The sequence below is a fragment of the Engystomops pustulosus genome, chromosome 2 (genome assembly GCF_040894005.1).
Source record: "Engystomops pustulosus chromosome 2, aEngPut4.maternal, whole genome shotgun sequence".
NCBI lineage: Eukaryota > Metazoa > Chordata > Amphibia > Anura > Leptodactylidae > Engystomops > Engystomops pustulosus.
The window spans coordinates 12,479,938-12,494,364 of NC_092412.1; the positions used below are offsets into that span (position 1 = coordinate 12,479,938).

Sequence of the window (14,427 nt, forward strand, 5' to 3'; positions counted from 1 at the left end):
GTAAAATTCAACTGCCTTCAATCCCAAATTATGTGCTATGGAGGAGTAGAGAGCCTCCATGTCTATACTCGCAAGTAGGGTGTTTGATCCAATGCTGAGACCATCCAATCTTTTGAGTAAGTCGGTGGTATCTCGAGGGTAGGGCTGTGACAAAGTGAGCTAGCACCTTATCAATATAGATACTTACATTCTGGCAGAGTGACCCAACTCCCGATACTATGGGGCGGCCTTTCAATGGGTTGGTGCCCTTATGTAGTTTTGGAAGCTCATAGAATGTAGCTAGAACAGGATGTCAGGGTAAGAGGAAGTCATATTCTTCTTGGTTAATGAGTTCCTTCATTAGTGCTTTTTTGAGGATGCTTTGTAATTCACCTAGATATTGTTCTGTAGGGTTTCTTGTAAGAATAGAATATGCCTCTCTATCATTAAGGAGGCTAAGGCACATTGTGCGATAGTACTCTGACTGGAGTATCACTATGTTTCCACCTTTGTCTGATGGTTTAATGATGATGTTACGGTCTTTTTCGAGTAATTATAGGGCCATGGTTTCCTCCTTGTTACAATTGGTAGTTTTTGATCTTAGGTCTGCCTTTTCTAAATAATCGAGTATGAGTCGTGCAAAAATGTCGGGAGTTTTAGTGCTCCGGTTTTTGAGATCTGTAAAGCGGCCTTTACCAGCTGTGATTGCTAGCAGTCCAGATAGGCTGCTAGGATATCACTAGGTATCCCCAAATCCTGACATTCCTTTCTTTCTTTAATTTTAAAGAATTTGTGCCAACGTAGTTTACGTAGGAATAACTGTCTTTATACCAGTTAAAAGTGTCACATTTATTCGTAGGGACGAATGATAATCCTTTTATTAGGACTGAGATTTCTGCAAGTTAATTATCAGGGAGTCTAGGTCTGTCCTCTGGTGTTCCGATTCCTGAGGGGATAGATTGGGCCTGCTGGCAAAAAAGAGGATGATGAGGAAGAAGATGCAGTTGTGTGTGGGCCGGAGTTTGAGGATGTATTTTCTGTACATACTGTATTGTTCCCGGGAGGTGTATCCTTCCTATTGCTTCCCCTGCCTCTACCCCGTCTGCCCCTTTCTCTTCCTCTTGGGCTCTGGCAAATCACCGATCGGTCAGTATCAGTGTCAGTTGTCAAGTCTGTGTCATCAGGGGTGGACCTAACATTTATACGGGAGTAGGCCTTGTTGTCCTTGAAATCGTTAATGTCTCTATTGAATTGTTTGTGTTTCTTCTCCTTGAGGTGAAATTGGAATCTTGGGCTGTTGAGAACTTATCTGTAATTTCGATGTGTTTAGCGGTGAGGGTGTCTAGTCTAGTTTTTTCTTCTTGTAGGAGAAGTTGCATAAGACATATAGAACACCCTGGAGCCTCTTTCTCCCATGCGGGGGCACACCTCGTCATAACGGCACGCTCTTTTAAAAAACCCTGGCACTGGAGACCAAACAGGAGATCCGACTGGACCCCATGGCTTATACTACAAGTGTATCCCACACTCTCTATGCCAACCTCTACTTGCCTGGCTACTACGCCTTACCCCTCTACTGCCCCCAACGAGGACAAGGTAAGATTATACAGTTCTTCTAGTCAACTTATACACCACATATGTTTTATATGCATTCCAGCAGGTTTAAATTGGAACAAACTCCCCATTCTTTAATAGGGCATTTTGTGGATGAACCCAGTGATCCCCTGATGAGCCCCATAGGGCGAAACAAGCCTTGTCGGGATTTGGGATTCATACTCCATTCAGGACATGCATCTTACAACACAGAAGCCACAACTTAAACCCTACCTGTGACACTTCTGTGATACCATAAGGACTAAAGCCCGACCTCACCTGCAAAATAGGTCTATAACAGGGCCAGCTATCGCAGGGTCAGGTTCCAGTCGGGCCTGAGGTTGAATAGGACCACAGTCCTGAGGCTAGGCTATTAGGGTGTGTTAGGCCTATGTTCCAGGGTTGTATAGGGAATTGCTTTGTGACCATAGTGTCAACAAGACCCTAACCCACACGGACATAACGTCTATCATTTCACCCTTTCTTTACGCATTCTGTGCACTCCCTACAGATCAATTATCTACCCCACTGTGACTATAGATTGCCCTCTCACTGATCTTGGGGGGGTATTATCCCCGGCATCACTTCCTAAGGAGTTTCACAGATACTACACTTGGAAGTTTCGAGACGTAAGAAATCACATTTTACACAAACACCCCAAATATCATTCTGCGGGTTGTCCCGAGTACGCCAATACCCTACATGTGGCAATAATTGACAGGCTGAGCACACGGAAGGGCTGAGAAGTAAGGAGCAACATTTAGATTTTTGAGCTCCGTCTTCACAAGTTTGGATTTGGAGTGCCATGTCATGTTTGCAGAGCCCTAGAGGTACCAGTGCAACAGAAACCCCAAAAAAGTGCAAACCATTTTGAAAACTACACCCCTAAATGAATTTATCTGGGGTTGTGGTGAGCATTTTAACCCCCAACCTACTGGCCAAAATGTAATACAAAGTGAATGGTGAAGAGTAAAGTTTGCATTGTTTTCTCAAATATGCCATTTTAGTGTAGCATAAATGTATTTTGCCCAACTCATGCCACTGGTGAAAAACACATCAAAAATCATATGTGCCAATAAACGATAGGATAAGCACACGGCAGGGCTCGGGAAAGGAGCAAAATTTAGCTTTTGGAGCTATGATTTCACTAGACAGGTGTTGTGGTGCCCCTGAGGTAACAGTACAATAGAAACGTCCACGAAGTGACCCCATGTTTGAAAGGGCACCCCTCAAAGAATGTATCTAGGGTTGTATGAGCATTTTAACCCCCTAAGATGCTGGCTACAAAGTGAAGAGTGTAGAGTAAAAATTGCATTGTTTTCTCAAATATGCCATTGTAGTGACAAATGAAATCTGCCCAACTCATGCCACTGGGGACAAACACCCCAAAAATCTTTCTGCGGCTTATTCTGGTTATAGCAATATCCAATATGCGGGAATAATCTGCAGAATGGAGACTGCAGGGCTCAAAAGGGAATAACTGGTGTTTAGAGCACAGGCATTTTACATGCAACATCCCCCACCGGGGCCAAGCCTTTTTTTGTGGCCTGGAGGCAGCTGGGCCCAGAATACTGGAGTGGCTGGCTATTGCAGCCTTGGGCACACTGTGGTCACGGTGCTTGGTATGGGGACCGGAGGGCGGTCCTACAGCCTGGCAGGTCTCCAGCAGGTGGTGTGTGCAAGAAATATGGAGGGAGAGACTGATGCAATGGTATCTCCCTGGGGCAACCCCTGAGTGTCTGTAGGATGAATCTCTGGGTGATGGATGGGGGAGCCCGTGGTGGTAAACAGTCATGCAGAGCTGGTCCACAGGGAGGTTACACGCAGTCCAGTAGTAGATTCAGGCTGGGCTGGTACAGATGGAACTGAGTCCTGGTGATGGATCTCAGCTCTGGGCTAAAGTCTTCTGATTTGCCCAGGGTGCTAGGCAGGGGCATAAGGTACCTGTGATTCCTGGTATTAGGACGCTTGCTATCGTGGGCAGACCTTGGGGTCTGGTTCTCTCCTTACTGTTCTCTGACAAACTAAGACACACCACGTGCTCCCGCCAGGATGGGTTTATATACTTCCCTGGTCAGGTGGTAGCACTCCTCCAATCAGCTTCCAGCTTGTTTTACAAGAACATAATTGGACAGTAACATACAGTGTTAACTCTTGCCTTGCCAGGCAGTGGCTACAGCTGCAATCACTAAGTTCCCCAAACAGTAGCTTCTGAATGAGTTGTGCAGGGTCATCAGATAGATCCTGTCATGGAGAGATCAATATTCATAACTACGACCTTGCCTATGCATTGGCAGGGCCATTGCATACCCCCTCAGCAATTGAACGAGCCACCAATGGCTCAGCTGTGGCCCGGATGGGAGTGTAGATTGGAGCTGGCTAGCATTACACAGCCTCCATACGGTCCATGCACACAACAACATGTAGGGGCTGCAAAATAGCCAAGCACTTCACCTAAAGTGCACTTTATGTGCAGTGTAGGGTAGACAAGCTGCCCACGGTCCTGGCTTTAGGAACCGGTGTTGGTGTCGGACTAGATACATAAATGAGCATAATACAGTTGGTAGCGAACGCCTTTAAACTAACAATTCAGGGCAAAACAGTAAGAAGTTGGGAAACCCGACGAAAATGCGTCCAGCGAACCCTTAGTAAATGTGCCCCATTGATTTGCAAACCATATTTAGTAAATAGTAATTAAGTCATGACGATAGTTCATCCCATTGGGTTGTCTAGTGTCCAAAACAAAAGACTAATAGGATTCTCTATTGAATAACTATTTTTGGTGATCCCTTCCCCTAATGGGTCTAGACACCTTATGTACAGCATGTCTCTAAAATGTTGTGTAAGAGAGGAAACATTGACAGAGCAGTTTGTTACATCTGAGGCATGTCTTCTAATACGAACCTTGGCTGGACAGGTAGTGCATCCTACATCCTGTACTTTACATGTAATGCAAGCCGCCAAGTATATGATATATGGGGTGTAGGGCTTAATGCTGTAAGTTTTATGTGTAGGAGGTAAAAGAATTCCCCCGAAGAATATGGTCACAGCTTTGCAACGACCATGTCCACATTTGTGACAACCTGGAAAATCCAACCAGGTTCGTCTGTCAATTTCAGGTTTGTCACTAGTGATTTGGAAGTTTGGAAGTTTTTGCTGAACCGCTAGGAGGGACTTTGTTGTTTTTACTGATTTAAAGATCCGACCGGGGTATATTTTTGACCTTATTGTATGCTGAGGTAATGAGTTGATCATTATACCTTTCTCTGACTGCTGTGGCCTCTTTCATAAAAACCACGTCTTTTGAACAATTGCGCTTGATTCTAATAAATTCACCGTACGGGATATTATTAGTTACTTGTCTGGGGTGGCATGATGTTGATAATAAGATGGAATTTCCTGCTGTTGGTTTTCTGAATGGCATCACTTCAATATTATTGCCTATTATGGAGAGTCTCACATCAAGAAAAAGGATGTCAGGATTTACAAAGTCATGTGTAAATTTAAGGTTCATATGATTATTATTGAACCAAGTCATCATTTACTGAAAGTTCTGCAGGGGAGAACCAAATGAGGTCGTCAATAAATCTACCAATCCGCCTGATATGGTCTCTAAAGGGAAAAGACAAAAAGTTCCTCCCAACTGATCATGTGGATATTTGTAAGTGAGGGGGCAAATCTGGCTCCCATTGGGGCCCCCCTCACTTGCAAATAAAAGGCACCGTCAAACATAAAGTAGTTGTTGTCTAATAAAAATTTAGTAGCCATAACTATGAAAGCTTTTAAGGGTTGACTATATGAAGTATAAATTTGTAGGTGTCTCTCTAAGACTTTGATGTCTAGGTCATGGGAGATGGAAGGATAGAGTGCCATTACATCACTAGTGGCTACATGACATTCGTCTATTATTTCCATCTCGTCAATTATTTGTAGTAAATGGGGCGTATTCCTCAAATAACTGGGAGTAACCTTAGTAAAAGAATCAAGCCACTATCCCAAAGATCCAATTCCTGCCACAATGGGGTGTAGGGGTAGGGGAAAAATCCCCTTAAGGATCTTTGGGAGAGAGTGGAATATGGGAGTAACTGGATGATCCACACATAGGGTATCTCTAAGTTTCATATCAATAGCCCCCATTTGAAAGCCTTCTTCTAAGAGTCGTTTGAGTGCAGCAGCGCAGGCAGATGTGGGATCACTGAGAAGTTTGCGGTATGTTAAAGAATCGTCTAGGATTTCTTGATTCAGGGTCCTATACAGCATTGCATCCATGACTATAAAATAGCCCCCCTTATCAGCTGGTCTCACTAATAACTCTTTCCTTTTTTAAGATGAGTTAGGGCTAGTTGTCCATTATATGTAAGATTATGTTGTGGTCCAGCACTATTGGTTGCTGAATTTTTTGTGATGTTAAGTCATATTCAAGCAGTTCCTGAAACCTGTCCAGTTCAGCCGTTCTGGACATTAAAGGATAAAATTCAGAATTGCTAAACCGAGGAGGCTCAGGAACATGGCCGCTGACTGACCCCGATTCACCAGCTAGTTGTGTGAGAGTTATTGCTGCCTCTTCTTCCCTAAAATGAACAAACATGAAGTCATCTACCACAGTATTGGAGTCATTAACGAGTGCAGAAAGGTTAACAGAAGCATCATCGTTATCACAGACAGTATCATTAATTAGCAAAGTGTTTTTTATAGTTAGATTACATGCAAATTTGTTGACATCCAAAAGTGTATTAAACAAATTAAAGTCCTGGGTTGGAGCAGAACCCAACCCCTTATTCAATACTGAAATTTCTTCCTCACGCAGAATGAAGCTAGAAATATTGATGACGGTCATTTTCGATTTTTTCCTTCCTGTCTGGTGGTTATTTTTTTGGTTTCTGGTTTGGTTGCGTTTCCTTACAGCCCTTCTCCCCCTGTTTTTTTGGGGGGTTGACTCTTTGTGAGGTGGGTGTAGATGTAATCACTCCATCTGTAGTAGTGCAGTTAGATAAGCCTGAGAGTGCGAAATCCTCTGCTACCGCAGCAGATGAGCTATCCTCAGGGTCGGAGAAGCCCACCCTAGAGTTGGATCTCTTTTTATAGGGTTTTTTCAATATGGATTTAAGTCCAGGAGTGTCATGAAACCTCATTCGATCTTTCCAATCATAGACTTTATTATTGTTATAGTCCATAGTGTCCCTTTGGAACTTTTTCTTTCTGGCCTCAGTAATGGTATTCTCCACATTAGTTTGTTTCTAATGTCAGTCATAACATTATCCATATTTACAGTTGGTTCATTCTCTTGTATTAGTTTCTTTGTATTATCAATGTGCGTATCAATGGGCAGGAGATATAATATAGTTAGGAATGACAGACGTAGGAGACTAGTGACACACAATACAGAATAGTCATAGCAAACTCTTATAGTACACAGGTTGGCTACTTTACTCATTGTCTATTTGAGACTTTAGGTTCTCTTGTAGATGATTTGATCTTGAGCAATCTACTAGATTAGAGATCTTATTACAATCCTGACAGATGGGATAAAGAGAACCACTCGTATCGGGTCATCACAGGAGTCCATGAGGCCATGTGTACGCTGGTAAGATACGTCTTTGGTATTGTAGATGATTATGGCCATAACTAGAGACTAAAGAACTTGTTGGTTCCACAGGGAATCCCATGATGAGTGTTGATGAGTGTAGGATAAAGGTCCTCTAGTCGTTGTAGAAGAGCTTTTAGGTAGAAAAGCTACCACGAAGCCTTAATTGATGGGAGCAGTAAGTAAATATTGCCTGCATAGAACTATGTTTCCATAATGGTTCAGTTTGTGCATGGAGGGACAAGTGTCAGGAGAAGGGAATTTGAGAGTTTGCATGATGATGGGTCATCCAGGGATTCAAAAATGCTGCCAGATTTGTGCAATGCTGAATGATATGTGTCCTGCCATAATCTTGACAAACTGGGAATTGCAGAAAGGTGCATGGAGAGAGCAGCTTGCACATTTCAGAGACGCCAAATGGTACATTGAGACAGTCAAGGGTTTGGTAAGTATAAAGATGTTCTGATCTGTGTGGCTCTATACAGGTGGACAGAAGATGTGGAACCAACATCTTCACTCAAAAGGTAATGTTTTAAATACTCTGGATAGGGGTCGGGCTCTTCACACTCCTGGTGGAAAGACTGAATTAGACCATCAAGCTTAAAGTTCAGAGGAATGTTAACTGATGCGAAATAGGGGATAGTGACCCCCATTCAAAAACAGTGCAGTCTGCCTGTGTAGTGTGCAGGGGGTGCAAGATTCAGGATTTGTGGTGCCCGTTCTTCATTAATCTGGCGCCCCCTTCACTGCTCCGACAGAGTGAGACAACTTTTACTCCAGACCAGGAGATATCTCCTGTTCTTGAGTATAGTGTGCATGTTGAAAATTAAGCGACCATAATAAAATAATATAATTATTATTGTAAGTCAAATTTTGGGACCTGCCATTGTATTATTAAAAGTAGTGTCTTTTCTAATAGTATGTCATGTGCCATATATATATATATATATATATATATATATATATATATAGATAGATATAGATCTTTTTCATCTTGGTCTAATATTATATTGAACATGTTTAAATGTCAAGGGAAAAATTTCAACTAAATTTGTAGAGGATGAGAATTTTCTAGTGACCAGCCTGTCTTAGTCAACAGGTAGTACCCTTGGGCATGTATTTTAGGCATTTCGCATATGTATTGATAGTAGTTCTATGTATAGAAATCATTTAAAACCCTCCTTTATATCAACCCAGTTTTAAATCTGCACCCCTCAAACTATCAGAAACAGATTTTAGGAAGATTGTTAACCTCTTGAGATCTTCATAGTAATTAAATCAAAATGGAGGTGAAATTTAGATGGGTCAAATTTTGCTGGTTATACGTTCATTTAGCCCTAATTTCCAAAAGATAAAAAGAGAAAACTCATCTTAAATTTTGTTCTGCAATTTCTCCTAAGTGCAGAGAGATTACTTGTTTTATGGGCGCACAGCGAGGGGCAGAAGGGAAGGAGCGCCCTGCCGCTGCCAGGATTTTAGTTTTCTCATTGGCCCCTTTTGTAGGCTATAAAATTTTAGCGTTTTCATTATTGGGGCCATGTGACAGCATTTTTTTTTGCTGGAGGAGTTTCCAGTGTTACCATTTTTGGGGTTGTTGAAAATGTATTAACAGGATATTAGTATTTATTACTACAGGTTACAGACATGAGCAGTAGTCATCCTACAGCAGGAAATCCTACAATACAGATGTAATCTGGTAATGTACAAGTGTAAGGAGCAGCAGTAATTCCATGGGGCTGGACAAACAATAACAGGTTCACATACATTACATTAAGGCAAGAACAAAAGACCAAAACTACAGAGATGTGGGACAAGTGGGAGGAGCCTGTCTGTGAGCGATCACTAGCTACATGGAAGGATGGATGGAGACACGAGGGGAGGAGCAGAGAAGTTACTGCAGATTGTAGACAATCCTAAACAGATGCTTTTTCAGCCTACAATGAATGGTAACATCAGGGCTGTGGACTCCCCATCTCTCACTCAAACTCCACCTAAATAGGCACCAACTCAACAAGTCAGCCTGTCACCAGGAATGTCATTTTTATCTGATGACAGGTTCCTATAGCCTATCCTATGCTGATTTTAAAAACGTCTTTAACAGCATTCTGTATCAATTCAGTAGTTTATAAAACTATTTCATATTACCTGGCTCTCAGTCAGCAGCATGCGGTAAGTCCCAAAGAAGGGGTAGGGGCAGCTGTACCTGTTTGTGCCTGCATCTCCTCATGCACTCTTCCTCTACTCCTCACCACCCCTATCCCTCCCCTGCCCACTCAATGCATATGACAGGAAGTGAGGAAAGATTTGGATGTGTGTGAATATAACGAGACATAGGTATAGATAGCCTGCAGCTGCTACCTCCCAGGGACTCACCACACGCTGCTGGCAAGGAGCCAGGTAATGTAAAAAAAGTTTTATAAAGTACTGAAATGATTCAGAATGCTGTAAAAGCAGTTTATAATAGGCTAGGGGTGGTGAACCTATGGCACTGGTGCCAGAGGCGACACTCGGAGGCCTTTCTGTGGGCACCCAGGCCATCACCCCAGAATGAAGTTCACCAGACAGAACTCGAAGAATCTTCCTGCAGAACCTTCCTACAATAATAGATGAATTTGCCCTCCTCCTTTCAACTGCGTTGGTGTCCTTGGAAGGCTGAAGGATTGAAAGTTGTCAATGAACAAAGAGAAAAACATTACTGTTTAAATTGCTGCGCTGGCACTTTGCAATAAATAAGTGGCTTTTGGTTGAAGTTTGGGCACTCAGGCTCTAAAATGTTTGCCATCACTGTAATAGGCTATTGGAACCTGTCACCATCTAAAAATGCCATTCCTGGTGACAGGTTCCCTTTAACTACAGAGCATGTACATAGTGCAGCACACATTCATCTCAACTAAAATCCTAGAAGAAGGGTACACAACCTGCGATCGACAGGGCCATCAAGACTTGTGTTAGGGCCTACACCCTGTTGACATTCAGTGTCCAATAAACGATTCCTCCCGGTAGTGGCAAGTACAATATGAGGTCCTCTCTTGCCACTTTGTTCTTTGTCAGCCGCCACCATGACCATGATTATGTGCCGCCACCATGACCCAAAGCAATCTCAGGATCAGGAGTGGATCAAGGAGTAGCAAGTACTGTCTCTGGATCCTGTCCTGAAGCTGGTGTATATTTCTCCAGTATCTGTCTGCTGTGGAGTTCTGCAGTATTAGCAGATATCTGGTCTGGGGTTCTTCAGTTTTATCGTTGTCTGGTCTGGGGTTCTCTAGTATATTAGAAGATATCTGGTCTGGGGTTCTCTAGTATATTAGAAGATATCTGGTCTGGGGTTCTCTAGTATATGAGAAGAAATCTGGTCCGGGGTTCTCTAGTATATTAGAAGATATCTGGTCCGGGGTTCTCTAGTATATTAGAAGATATCTGGTCCGGGGTTCTCTAGTATATGATAAGATATCTGGTCCGGGGTTCTCTAGTATATTAGAAGATATCTGGTCTGGGCTTCTCCAGTATATTAGAAGATATCTGGTCTGGGGTTCTCTAGTATATGAGAAGAAATCTGCTCTGGGGTTCTCTAGTATATGAGAAGAAATCTGGTCCGGGGTTCTCTAGTATATTAGAAGATATCTGGTCCGGGGTTCTCTAGTATATTAGAAGATATCTGGTCCGGGGTTCTCTAGTATATTAGAAGATATCTGGTCCGGGGTTCTCTAGTATATGAGAAGATATCTGGTCCGGGGTTCTCTAGTATATTAGAAGATATCTGGTCCGGGGTTCTCTAGTATATTAGAAGATATCTGGTCCGGGGTTCTCTAGTATATTAGTAGATATCTGCTCTGGGGTTCTCTAGTATATTAGAAGATATCTGCTCTGGGGTTCTCTAGTATATTAGAAGATATCTGGTCCGGGGTTCTCTAGTATATTAGAAGATATCTGGTCTGGGGTTCTCTAGTATATTAGAAGATATCTGGTCCGGGGTTCTCTAGTATATTAGAAGATATCTGGTCTGGGGTTCTCTAGTATATTAGAAGATATCTGGTCTGGGGTTCCCTAGTATACGAGAAGATATCTGGTCTGGGGTTCTCTACTATGAGTATATATCCGCTTTGGGGTTCTTCAGTATTGCAGATTTATCAATTTGTTGTAGATTTTTGCAGTACGTCCACAACTCCAAGTTCACAGCTCTTCTCTACTGTGTGAGTCTTAAGATTTTCGAAACCATCAGAGACGACAGTATTTAGTACTAAAACATTTCCCACATTCCGAACATAAAAATGGCTTTTCCTGGCTGTGAATTTTATCATGCTCAACGAGATGCTATTTCCAAATAAAACATTACCCACATAAAGGACATGAAAATTGATTTTCTCCTGTGTGAATTACTGCTGAAACATTTCCCACATTCATTTCATGAAAATGGCTTCTTCCTTGTGTGAATTTTCTCATGTTCAACAAGATTTGATTTCCGGAGAAAACATTTTCCACATTCTGGACATGAAAATGGCTTCTCCCCTGTGTGGAGTCTCTGATGGTCAACAAGACTTGATTTTTTGGCAAAACATTTCCCACATTCTGGACACGAAAATGGCTTCTCCCCTGTGTGAGTTCTCTGGTGCTTTAAAAAATTGCATTTCTGGGTAAAACATTTCCCACATTCCAGACATGAAAACGGCTTCTCCGCTTTGTGAATTCTCTGATGTTGAACAAGATTTGATTTCTGAATAAAACTTTTTCCACATTCTGGACATGAAAATGGCTTCACCCCTGTGTGAGTCCTCTGATGCCGAAAAAAATGTGTTTCATGAGAAAAACATTTTCCACATTCAGTACAGACAAATGGCTTCTCCCCTGTGTGAATTCTCTGATGGTCAACAAGTTTTGATTTCTGGGTAAAACATTTTCCACATTCCAAACAAGAAAATGGCTTCTCCCCTGTGTGCGTTTTCTCATGTTGAACAAGACATGATTTCCAGATAAAACATTTTCCACATTCTGAACATGAAAATGGCTTCTCCCCTGTGTGGAGTCTCTGATGTTGAACAAGACTTGATTTCTTGGCAAAACATTTCCCACATTCTGGACATGAAAATGGCTTTTCCCCTGTGTGACTTCTCTGATGTTGAAAAAAATGTGTTTTGTGAGAAAAACATTTTCCACATACAGTACAGAAAAATGGCTTCTCCCCTGTGTGAATTCTCTCATGGTCAACAAGTCTTGCTTTCCAGGTAAAACATTTTCCACATTCTGGACATGAATATGGCTTCTCTCCTGTGTGAGTTCTTCGATGACTTTGAAAATCTGATTTCTCATTAAAACATAGTCCACATTTAGTACATGAATATGGCTTCGCTCCTGGGTGAGTTTTCAAATGTTTAGAAAGTCTTGATCTCCTAGTAAAACTCTTTAGACATATTGTACATGAAAACTTCCTCTTATCTCCATGATTTCCCTCCTCTGTGGAAAGATGTGACTGATTATCTTCTACTTCCCCACAAGGAGATGAGGGGGGACGTCCATGGGAACCTCTTGTACTTTCATCTCCTGGAAAATATAACCAAGAAATCAGTATTGGAGGTTTCCTTTCCCCAGTTATGAGCAGAAGTAAAGCGACGAGTCATAACATAATATGGACAGAAAAATTATGAATATTGATTGCAAATATAATCCAGTTACATATAAATGTATAATATTCAATTAAAATCCAACTACTAAAGAAATAATCTAATTCTTAGAATCCGGATTCTTCTACTTCCAGGACATGAGAGGGTTGTGTGACCAGAGATTCCCATCTCCCCCTGGAGCTGAGCCTAACAGTCCTAGACAGTGGGTGACACAGGTGGGGAGCCCCGGGCAGCCATATATACAGGACACTGGACTAGAACATCACTACTAGGACCCGGCACACAGAATTGCAGAACTGATTTGGGCTCCACTACTGCAGTCTGTGTCTGGTCCTCGCTGCTGTTCTCCTCCTCCCAGCTGACAACAGACCTTCCTCCTGTAGTCACCACAGCGGGGCAGGAAAAAAATTTTTTGGGGGGTGGGCAAAATCATCCGGATTTTATCCTTTCTCGGACAGGCTTTTTTTGTAAATTTTCCATCATTATTGGCCAGAAGTAAATTTTACAAATTTTGACATGTACAAATAAAACCGAAATGGCCCTATACTAAGAACCATAAATCCATATTTTCTGAAAGCACTTTTTTTCCCAAGATTGCATTGAGTTTAAAGACACCATCATGCAATAGAAAATGCATGATAGGCAGGGTCAAACGCCAATGGGAAGCACATGTACAAGCTTCCATGCAGAAAATACGACAACTTGAGGCGATAAACAAGCAGAGACTGACCCCAGGGGTTGTTACCCAACTGAGGCAGGAGAGGCTACACCTATGGAATTTGCTTCTGTACAAATACAATATCAAAAAGCTTAAAATACGAAATTATGACCAAGATAACAATCTGGGGAGGTTGTTGGCTGCCACAGTTAAAAACTAGGTCAAAAGAACAGACTATCCATCCACCAAGAGGTATTTCCAGGGCCTTCCAAGACTATTAAGACTATTAAGAATGACTCCACTATCTTCCCTCCCTTACAGGAAGGGATCGACAGATTCTTAAACCAGCTGTCTCTGCCCTCTCTGATGACAGAACAATTGCAAGAACTTAATGACCCCGGAAATAGTGGTAACTATTATGAGAGATATATTTCTCTACAGACGCCATTTTGGTCCAATCGGACGCCATCTTGTCTTAGCTGGAGGTCATGCTGACCACTGTCCAGCCATGTTATGATTCAAACATCACTTTGTGTGAACTGTCTAAAAATGACTGTGTCCTCACTGTTGTTTACCTTGTCTTTCGTAGCTTCTCTGTGTGAAGGCCATGTTTTGACTTATACAAAGCTAACACAAGGACAATTAGTATAAACATTCTATTAATATGAGAACAGGGCCTCTGGAAGAAATGATGCATAGTTAATCAACATTTTGGGAGAATGTCTTAACCCCTTCGGGACTCAGCCTATTTTGGCCTTAAGGACGCGGCCCCATTTTTCAAATCTGCCCTGTGTCACTATAAGTGGTTATAGCTTTGGAACGCTATCAGATATCCAGGGGATTTTGAGACTGTTTTCTTGTGACACATTGTACTTCAAATTAGTTTAAAAATTTGGATGATATCTTTTGTGTTTAGTTATGAAAAAATAAATATTTTTTTAAAAAACTTGGAATTTTTTTTTATTTTCAACGTTCTAAATTCTCTACTTTTGATGCAG

At 41.9% G+C, this 14,427-nt stretch overlaps 1 protein-coding gene across 1 annotated transcript in view; it reads right to left on the reverse strand.

Moving 5' to 3' along the window:
* LOC140119962 (uncharacterized) overlaps window positions 1-14,427 on the reverse strand; it is a 54,155-nt gene that overhangs the window by 15,887 nt on the left and 23,841 nt on the right. Inside the window, 1 exon segment of the mRNA XM_072139398.1 lies at window positions 11,597-12,675. Within this exon segment, the coding sequence (XP_071995499.1) occupies window positions 11,597-12,675 (1,079 nt within the window).